Source organism: Daphnia carinata, chromosome 3, assembly GCF_022539665.2.
Source record: "Daphnia carinata strain CSIRO-1 chromosome 3, CSIRO_AGI_Dcar_HiC_V3, whole genome shotgun sequence".
Lineage (NCBI taxonomy): Eukaryota > Metazoa > Arthropoda > Branchiopoda > Diplostraca > Daphniidae > Daphnia > Daphnia carinata.
In genome coordinates, this window is record NC_081333.1 from 3,608,011 (window position 1) to 3,618,157 (window position 10,147).

Genomic DNA, 10,147 nt, shown 5'->3' on the forward strand with positions numbered 1-10,147 from the left:
GGAGCGATCTACGGCCTCGTTTGACAGACCAGACTTTATCGTTGGAACAATTTCAACAATAATAGGGGAAGAAAACAATGCAGAAAAGAAAATGCCGGATGATGGCGTTTGTTCGGCCCCCCAAAACGAAACAAAAGAAAAGCGAGAGGGAACTCTCTTTTTCGTACTCTTTCCTCTCTGTTCAGAGATCTCGGCCGATCTATTGGCACCATTATAAGAAACGCACGATTTCGGACTTAAAGACAAAGGAGATCACGGACGGAGCTATCACTATCAATCACCAGATAAAGGTAGAATGTACTCAGACATCATTGACAGCTGTCTTTCGAACGGGATAACTCAGAACTTGGAAAACATTCAGGTTATCGACAGTTGAAGCGTCAATTGCCGGTAATTCCAAATCATTTACAAAGTCATGCACGATTTTTTGTAAAACTACTTACTCTATTATACTGGAACGTAATTTTCGGTCATTCGTATAAAATGCCAGGGAAGCGAAAATTGGTTAAAACTTAAATGTTATGTACCAGTTCGACGACATGTTTCACTGTGGGCACCTGGATGTGTTAAAAACAAAACGAAACTACTTAAATATTAATAACAAAATTTTTTAAATTTAACATTCCCTTTTCTTGAAAAGACGTCATCAGGTCGGTTCGACCGATGGTCGGAAAACAAAAGTGTATTCCGCTCGTCAATTCTCGATATCGAGTTTCATCGATTGAAGTATACACACAGGACCAGCGATGCATATGGGGTGGGGGAATACCAACATAAGGAAGTCAGAATGTTACTACCTTCTCCCTCCTCGACCTCTGCCCCGCCCTCTACCTCTTCCACCCCTTCCACTGTCTTCCCCTCCGCCTGAGCCTCCTCTCTTTCGCGCTTTAGCTTCTTTGATAATTTCAGCGCGACTCAATAATCGCGAGACGGCCTGCCGCGCTTCCTTCTGTTTCTTCATCTAATTAACAAACAGGGAAAAAGAAAAAAATCATTAATTGCTTATTAATCGAATGGTAAAGAATGCCGTTTTATTACTTTTCTTTGTGCTTCGGCTTGGACTACAGCGCGGTGAGCGGCCAATCGCTCAACGGCTTCCACGTGAAGACGGTCCGTCCTGTCCTGGTAGCGTGTTTTCAACATGGCCATCAATTTGGCCACCTTCTGCTCGCGAGGCTCCAACACAACAGCCGGCCGTTGAGCTCGGACGGCCTCGATAGTGCCAGGTTGGTGGTCGGCCTTCTTCAGTTTCGGCCGATTGATGTAAGGTAGAGCACTCTGAAGGGCTCGTGGAATTACCAGTGGCTGGAAGACGCGAGGCTTCCTCTCGATAGGCGTGTACATACTGTCAGCGTTGGCCTTTAAAACAAAAAAGATTACACTAAACCAAAAAAGGGGGTATTGTCTAATTTCAAAATACCTCGTTCCTGATGTTGCGTTCGCGTTTGATCTGACCTAATGTCTTCATACCCATCCAAGTGTTCTTGGCGTCGGGAGGTAACAGCAGCGATGTTACGGGGGTGTAAAATTCCGGAACATCCACTCGGAACCAAGTCCTTACAAAGACAATGTCTATAAGCAAAAATATTTGTATCGCCATGTTGGTTTGAAATTAAAAAAAAAAACTGGATATTACCGCTCAACTTAATTTTATCTTCAAAGGTGGCACGGAAGGATCCTTCCGGACTACGGATGGCTTTCTTAATTTGACCACGAATGCCCGAAACGGTGCGGATGGATGCGCCTTCAAATTTCGCCACTTCCAGAGTCGAGGAAAACATGCCTTCGATGAAGGCCGTCTTTCGGTAAATCTGGAACGGTGTACCGACTAGTTTGAGTTTCTTGACGATTTGAGTCGATTTGTCTAAATCGAGAATGGTGCCCGTCGCCGCTATCCGGAATCCAGACTAGTTTTAAAAGAAAACTCGTTAATCCTTGCTTAAATTACACATCAAATAAAATTCGTACCTGCACTTGTGAGACGGACTGGACGGCCAGAAGACCAGTACCTTGCGGTGTCAAAGGGCCCCAGAAAGAAGCTGTACAATGAAGATGTTCCGGTGTATACTTTAACTGACGATGACGTCCATTATGATCGTGGATCGAATAAAGCGGAATGGTTTGAAATCGGCGCCAGCCTAACGATAGGATCAACGGATCTTTCGTCTTTAAGATACGGCGCTGCCATCTATGCTTCTTCAAACGAGCCTATTGATAAAAACGGAAGGAAGAATATAATATTACAGTTCAACACGAATTGATCAAAATGCATACCTGAACGAATCCAATATTTTCTTCTCCAGGCAACAAAGCCCCAACAATCAACGGGTAAATGGGATTGAAATTGGTCAGCAATTCGCAAGGAACGTCTTCAACTTCCATGCGGACGTACATCCCCGGTCGGAAACCTTCGTACTGGATACGGGTTTCATCGTCCAAACCGTCAAATTCGCTTTTATTAAGCTGGGCTTGTTGATCCAGCTCTTCCTTGAGCTCGTCGTAGTACGTTTTCTTTTTGGATCCACCTTCATCGTATTCCGAGTTGAACTGCTCCTTAAGTTTGCGTTTCTTTTCAATCAATCTTTTACGCTCTTCTTCTGGTGATAAATCTTCCTTCTCAGCACCGTCTTTCTTGCTAGCTTGAGAGATTTGTCCGGTTTCTAGGTCTTCAAAATCACCTTCAGAGTCCATATCGTCGAGATCGTCCATGGCCAAAAGTTCTTCTGCATCTTCGTCGTCTTTCCACTTGCCCGTCACGAAGCAATCGCGAATGCTATCGAGCACATCCGACTTGGACCAGTCCTGCAGTTTGTCAACACGAAAGAATGAGCTGTCTACGTTATCTTTGGCGCTTATAGTGTTTTGGGTGTGATGCCGCTTGTCCGACGCAATTTTGAACAATCCACCTAGACGATCATCATCTCCATCATCGCCTTCCGACTCATCGCTATCTTTCTCTTCAGTGATATCTGGACCGTAAACTAACTTCCGTAAATTGCCTTTGCCAGTTTGTCTTTGATAAAACGCTTCGGAAGCTTTTTGTGCCAGATTGTCTTTCCATTTCAAGTCGATATCATCATGTTCCGACTCGTCGTCTTCGTTGTCCGTTTCCATCGGTTCTTCTTGTTTCTTGCTGACCTGATTTGGCTTCTTTAGGGCCTCAAGGGTCGATTTGATTTTCATGTGGACTTCCATATCTTTGTCGATCGGCTTCTTCTTGCCAGTTTTCGGTTTCTTTCGCGCGGGTTCTGCAGTTTCATCAACCGTTGCGTCGTTTAGATCGTAAATGACTTCACCTCGGCGGAACTGGCCGTCAACTCCTTCCACTTTTTCTTCAATGATGGTTTGCATTTCATCGTCTCCATCACTTTCGTCTTCACTCTCATCCTCGTCAAGAAATTCGGCTAACTGTTTGCGTAGTTTCGCCGTAGCACTCAATTTCTCGGTAGATATTGCATTAGGATTAACAGGAGGTAGTTCGTCTTCCTCTTCAGATTCTTCATACACCAGTTTCTCCTCTCGATCCTAAAAACATTACAAATTTTAGCCAACTTTCTATTTCACAAGAAATTCAATGTCAATTTACTTTGGGATTGATGGAACGTAGTTTGATTTCTTCGAATTCTTCTTCACAATCTTCATCGTCCAGCCGTTCTTCTTCATCTTCTTCGTCATCATCGTCCCCTAGTTCCTCTTCGAGGTTATCATTAAAAACGGCCTTTCTTCTCGTCCGTCCAGACACTTCGTCATGAACGATTTCCTCACGCGGTTTACCGTTCGCTACTTCCCTGAAAATAATTAAATCCAAATCAGTATTTATGAGTTTAAATGCGATATAAGTTGACTTACTCTTGATCAGAATAGGATTCTTCGTCATCTTCATCATCTGCCTGGGCTAGAGTGGGTCCTTCCACCCTGGATTCAGACATCTGTGCATCTAAAGTCCTTTGCAATTTCATTAACGATGAAATCATCTCTGATTTAGGATTTGAAGGATCATCCTGTTTGGTGTGTGAGTGACTACCACCAAGCTCAATATAAATAGAATCCTTGTCGTAAATAATGCCTCCTACACCCGACATGGGGGCATAGATGAGCTTCTCTTTCTCGATGAGAGATCGTTTTTTCATTTTGTCCGGCAGTGGGCATGGATCGGGTAGAAACGATACGTCTTTCAGACGGAAATCGCCACAGCCTGGGATGTGAACAGGGCAATGGTTTCTCAAGTGGACCCCACGGACAAAGCCGTAAAGGCAAACGTTCCGGTTGCACTTGGGATTCTCGTGTAACCGACTAGGTGGCGTCATGTCCTCTAAGCGATCTACCATAACGTAGGGATGAGTCGTCCTCCACAAAAGCGGACGAAACTTCATGACCGAAATGAACCGGCCAAGATTCTTGACCTCGTGTTTAGGATACGTTCCATGGAGTTGGCCGGAAAGGTAAAACAATTTCGCTCCTTGATAAACTTCAGTCCAAAATCGATGTTTCAACACCTTCTTTGTCTTTTTGAGTTGTTTATTATTTTTGAACATGTCCAGATGAGTCAGAACGCCCATGACTCGGGGAAATCCATGCACCTGTGATTGTTTCCAGACCATTAATTTTTTACAGTCGTGGGAAGTCTTCTGTAGAAATTACCTGGCAGATGTTGAGAAACTCAAAAATTTCCATTTCGAAGCCAAAGGAGGCATCGGTCAAAAGTAAGACAAGGTCAGCAACTTTGGCAATGTCGATCATCGAATTGATATCATTATTACATTCCATAAAAGTCACTCTCCGTTTTTTACCTATAAATTTCGTGCAAAATAATTTGTTTAACCTTAAAAGGTAAGTCATTTATTCATAGGTAATACCCGTAACGAGCGTGATGGGTCCCTGGATAGACGTCACATTTTGTCGCGTAAAATTCTTGATTAAAGCCTGCAGCAAAGTGGTTTTCCCAACTTTGGGCGGACCAACGATGGCCACGATGATTGGCGGCGGTTCTAGAGGAGTTCTGTCTACTAACGGAATATGTTGTTTTTTCGTTTCCAAATCTTGTGCCCTGTCCCAAACAAAAAGAAAATTGTTATTGACAAGGTAAGCAGCGCCGTAGATGAAAGGACAACCCTCCAGCCAAGCGAGACTACATCACCCTACAAACTTGTAATTGAAGTCGGTCCAAGGTTTTGATCAATCAACCGACTTACCTGTGGAATCGTTTTTGAGCCTTTGCGACCGACTGGATGGCAAATGCTTTGGGGTTGCGTTGTCGGGCATCTAATTCTTGCACGTGAGGGTCTTTGGATTTTTTCTTGTCCGCCTTGCGCCCTGTAAAAATTCATGACGGCCGTCATTATTTAAATGTTCTGCCGAAAAAAAAAGACAAATACATTTACCAGCACGGCGTTCCCGATGGGCCTTCTTCTTGTCCTCGACGGCGTCCTCCATTCTGTTTATTTTTAATCAGTGCTTCAAAAAGGCCTGCAAAAATAGAGAACAAACAAATGGTCTATTAAGATAAAACAGTTACGGTAATCACGTCAATCTATGCGCAACATCGTGACTTCCATAACCTCGAGCAATTTAAAAGGACAACAAAGAACAGCTTCCGACGCCCTCCCCTGTTGTTCACTTTCTGTTTCAGTGGCCAATTGTTCGGCATGATCAAATCGTTTGTTATTCCATAAGAAAAGAAAATGTATTTTCTTTATTAGCGCTAATTTGGCTGTCTTTTTTTTTCTCTCACGGTCAGTTGGTATGTTTTACACTCGAGGTCTACTAAATATCATAAAAATCTTTAAAGCATGACGGCCCGAATACACATTCGCGGTTTGGGTTTTCCCTCCCGATGTTTCATCTAATTCACGATATTTCGATTTTTACTAGCGTGGCGAAGAAATAGGAAGCAACAGAGACGGCCGTGAAAGGGGAATTGCACACGTATGAAATTATTTTAATGCGATATTTTCATAAAATTCCAATTGGAAAGAGCTAAATAAAGAACGAAAGATATCTTATTTCTAGCGTAAAAAAGGGCGATAATAAAAGGTGAAAGTAACGGCGCGGAGCCATAATCAAAGACGCACGTGTTCGCCAATCTACCTTGACGGAGGTGAAGAGAGAGAGGCGGATGGCGGCGCTCGACGTCGTTTGGACTCGGCCAAAAAACTGAGCCTGTCTCGTCAGTCTTCTTACAGAAATCAGACGGTGAGGCAACGTTTTTCATCGTTCCATCTTTTGTCATTTTTTACTTGTTCTTCCTTGTTTCAACATCTAATCAATTGTTTGCAATTGCTAGATAAAACAACGCAGCGCAATAATTCGATCGAAATGTCCTACTCATCCCACAATCTTTGGTTAGTTGTCCCGTTGTTGTATCTGGCTACGCAGTTGGTCGACGGAAATCCCGGATCTTACGCTTATGCAAAACCTCATTATGTTTCTCACGGCGGATCACAACCGTACCTACCGGCACCAACCGGAAAGAGGCCATCGTGCGCTGGACCTTCGGACACGTTTTGCACTGAAGTAGAATATTACCCAACGTAAGTTTCTAAAGTTTACGTGTTTGTTGTTGATCACACTTTGCTCGTGGCGACAAACGGCTTACGTCGTACGATAGTTTAAACGCTAACCTCGACGTAGTCGGCCATGGACTTTTAAATTTTAAAAAACAAACAATGATGTACATACTCTCGAAAGAAATGGAAGAAAAGCACGCTCTCGGCCGTGACAATCCGCTGAGTGTACACACTCAAATATCTTCAGTGTGTGATAGAAAAGAATGAAACCAAGGCCGACGCCACGCCTACTGTAGGGCCTTGTCGTTCGTTCATGTGTAAATTTCCTCTTTAGAAATTCAATTTAAGTTTTTTAAATTGTCAAAATAAAGACATTTAAAAAGCCTAATTTAAATCCAGGGAAGTTATTGAATATCTAGTGAAACGTTACAGCTTCGATTTCAAAACACTTTTGCAAGATGAATCGATGGACTCCATGACCTTAATGACAACGTAAGTCTATTGCTATTTTCGGTTTGATGTTAATCATAACTTTCGTGTCTTCCTAAATATCGTCTAGCAACATAACCGCTCCGGAAATACACACTACCCATTACCCAACTTTTGTTCCAAAACAACCCTACGCTGGCCCTTACATCAATAGTAAAATTGAACACGAACATTGGTGGCCAAGGTACGTTCGAGTGGCACCGAGGCGCCAACAATCAATGTCGGGCAATACTCGAGTAACTCGTCAGGTTTCAAATGAAGAAAAGTTGTGCCCAACAACGTCTTCTTTCATTGCGCCACGGACGGCTGTCAACACACGAGGGACTTGGATGTATGTCGTCAATTTGGAAGGGGCCGATCAGCAAAATACGCAACTTGTACGGACCGAAAGATGCGCGTAAGTTTTAAAATAATTATGTTGTTCAAACGGGATAACTAACCATATTTTGTGTTTGGTTACAGGACAACAGAATGTTCAGGGCTTTGCCAAGTACCGGCTGGGTTCAGCTCCAAATGTACTCAGCAATTTGTACAGAAGAGACTCATAGCACTGAATGGAAATGGAGAGAGCCTCTACACAGATACCTTCTGGTTCCCTCATTGTTGCATTTGTCAGATTACATCCAATGTTTGATGTGAATGCTCGTTCACAACACACCATTGGCCTTATTTATTCTATACCAACAGATCCAACACTTCACTTCTGAATAGTTAAAAATCACAACCTATACACGAGCTATTCTCAAACAGCAACATGTCACGAGCTAGAATCAATACATTCCATATTGACACTTTGACAACAATGTTCTCATATGAGCCTGTGTGACAGGTTTCGTTAAACAAAGATAAAACTGAATTTACTTATAAATTTCATACAACTATGGAATGTAACGCTTAGTCCTTGGAAGTTGCTCAGTGTTTCAAATGAGTTTCAAGATACACTACTTATATATAGTAGAAAAAGCAAAATTTCATTACCCTTTAAGGAGAAGTTTTCCTATAAGGGACGACCAGGGTTGACCCTGCACAAGAAATAACTAATTGAATTCTCTCGAGTAAGAATCCAATTTTAACAAATAATGCAACTTTTGTCGATTACTTTGAAAGGCACACGTGGAAGAACACGAGAAGAAGCAGAAGAAACTCGTGAAAGGCAATTTTGGCAATGACATCTAGCGGACATTTTAGAATCTCCTCGTAACCTACAGTACAGAAACAAAAATAGAAAAATGATAATGAAAAAAATCGTAACTAAACAAATTTTCAATCACATTCCATATTAAATGGCAGTGACAACGAATCCGGCTAATTCTTACACTATTCCCGATGAGAAAAGAGGCAATTTGCTAAAAAAGCTAAAATTAAGTTTTTTCAAGTAGGGCCGATAGATGGTATTGTTTGTTGTATTATTCAACATAATATAAAAACATTCAGAAAATCATTAAGAATTTATCATCTTTTACAATAAAAATAGTAACAAGATTATAAAATAAAACTTTTTTTATTTTTTCAAATTTTTAATTCATGAACAATTTTACTGATACAAAATCGATTAGGCAACGCTTACATCAATCAGATTTTTGCGCGCCCAACCTGTAAGTTTGGATTAGTTGTACAAGAGTAAGGATGGGGACGAAACGCCCTCCGTGTGAATAAAACATCACGACTGAAAGAAAAACTATTCAATACATCACATCGCATAAAAAAATAGCAAAGAATTGATTCATTTAGGCACAAAACTGAGAGATTGAGAAAATAATAATCGAATTTAGTGCCGAAAAACCATGTTGAAAACGAAAACAAACACGTGTTGATCTCCATTTGCAATTCGAGTGCTTGTGCAAAACTGAGGTGACGTTAGTTTTCCAATCGTTTCGGATTTTCTGTGTTCGGAGTTTAATGTCAATTAGCTATGCTAATACCAAATACTAGAAAAGCAAAATGGTTTGAATATGTAAAGACATGGAACAATTATTTACGGCATGGTGGTTTGACTGTGGATTTCATATTCAAGTCAGACGTTACGTACCAGCTAAGAAGATGCAGCAGTCATTATCGACTAGAACGTACTTTGATGAAGAGAAATGAATTTGACAATTATTCAGAAATTGTTACCTTCAGAGATATCATGGTGTGACACTGCTAGCCATTGAAACGCAGCCGATTCAGGTAAACACCATTTGCTTTAAGAATAAATTTTGGCATTCCAATTTTGGATTGGAACCATTTTATTAGGTTAAACATCTGCTTGTGGGTTTAGATTTCAAAAACGTTTAGAAGTAATTTTATGGAATACTGAACTGCATCAAGCAAAGCACAGTGGGTGTTGCCATTGACCAGTAGTGGAACTCTTTACAGCATTAATTTGCTGTTTTAATTTAAAAATCGATATTTTTATTAAATGAACTTTATCAAGTCGGGGATGTAGAACATGATTATATGCAACTTTCGTTTGATTAGACATTATTCGTTTGTTTGCTTATCGAAAGCAAGTTGCCATCAATGTTTTGGGAGTCTTTTGAACGGTATAAAAGACTTGTGTGCACATCTATCCATTGGTTTGGGACAGTGGCGTGAGTATCATGGGTGATAATCACGCTGGGCTACTATCGAGTGATCGAGGCGACACCTCGAGAACAAGGCGAAAGTAAAGTCGATGACTTTAAGAATCCCCGGAGCCCACCCAGCTGCTACCGGGATCACTCCTAGGGCTTTTCAAGCCGGCTTAAAAGGCATGTCCGATTAAGCAACACTCATATGATAGTATTAACGAACTGGATAGCAACCGCTGCCACTCCAGCCCGTCCCAAACCTTTTGCTTTTTCATAGAACTATTATTGCATAATACTTCTTGTACCTCCATTTGCCATATGTTTTTTTAGAATGCAAGGCTATGGATGAATCAATGTCATTTGCGCGCGTTCAAATGATAAACTTATAAAGTTAAGAGTTCCACACTGTCATTGACAGTTGGGGACAGCACTTGAACACTTTGCGAGAATTGGATCATTCACGACGTAATGACCGTGATTGCAATGATTTGGTTGTTTGAAAATGGCTGCGAATGTTACGGCACCTAACGGCCGGACAACAAAGCTCTTTCAGTGTTGCATAAGTCACGGCGTGCACCAAATTCGTGGATGATTTAACGT

The 10,147-nt window shown here is 41.5% G+C and overlaps 2 protein-coding genes across 2 annotated transcripts; one reads left to right on the top strand and one right to left on the bottom strand.

Annotated features, from left to right (window-relative positions):
• Nucleotides 1-627: 627 nt before the first annotated feature.
• Nucleotides 628-8,127, bottom strand: LOC130692978 (ribosome biogenesis protein BMS1 homolog). Its single transcript, XM_057516071.2, has 13 exons — nt 7,974-8,127; nt 5,382-5,466; nt 5,193-5,313; nt 4,857-5,047; nt 4,642-4,790; nt 3,850-4,580; nt 3,587-3,788; nt 2,275-3,525; nt 1,969-2,208; nt 1,637-1,907; nt 1,421-1,572; nt 1,039-1,359; nt 628-961 (listed from the first exon to the last, which is right to left on the bottom strand). Exons 2-13 carry the CDS (start codon nt 5,431-5,433, stop codon nt 794-796), a joined length of 3,849 nt encoding a protein of 1,282 aa, XP_057372054.1. The 5' UTR covers nt 5,434-5,466; nt 7,974-8,127; the 3' UTR covers nt 628-793.
• LOC130693169 (protein spaetzle 5-like) lies at nt 5,790-7,789 on the top strand. The gene is made up of 6 exons (XM_057516293.1): nt 5,790-5,795; nt 5,872-5,925; nt 6,034-6,530; nt 6,906-6,998; nt 7,066-7,392; nt 7,458-7,789. Exons 1-6 carry the CDS (start codon nt 5,790-5,792, stop codon nt 7,627-7,629), a joined length of 1,149 nt encoding a protein of 382 aa, XP_057372276.1. The 3' UTR covers nt 7,630-7,789.
• Nucleotides 8,128-10,147: the final 2,020 nt, after the last annotated feature.

What these genes read in the sequence shown, in the direction of transcription:
- LOC130693169 (XM_057516293.1), top strand. An exon ending in GTGAAAGGGGAATTGCACAC is followed by an intron (nt 5,926 to 6,033) that starts GTATGAAATTAT and finishes CGATAATAAAAG; the next exon opens with GTGAAAGTAACGGCGCGGAG. An exon ending in GAAGTAGAATATTACCCAAC is followed by an intron (nt 6,531 to 6,905) that starts GTAAGTTTCTAA and finishes ATTTAAATCCAG; the next exon opens with GGAAGTTATTGAATATCTAG.
- LOC130692978 (XM_057516071.2), bottom strand. Translation starts at nt 5,433, where the DNA reads ATGGAGGACGCCGTCGAGGACAAGAAGAAGGCCCATCGGGAACGCCGT. An exon ending in CCATCGGGAACGCCGTGCTG is followed by an intron (nt 5,314 to 5,381) that starts GTAAATGTATTT and finishes GAATTTTTACAG; the next exon opens with GGCGCAAGGCGGACAAGAAA. An exon ending in AGTCCGTCTCACAAGTGCAG is followed by an intron (nt 1,908 to 1,968) that starts GTACGAATTTTA and finishes TTTTAAAACTAG; the next exon opens with TCTGGATTCCGGATAGCGGC.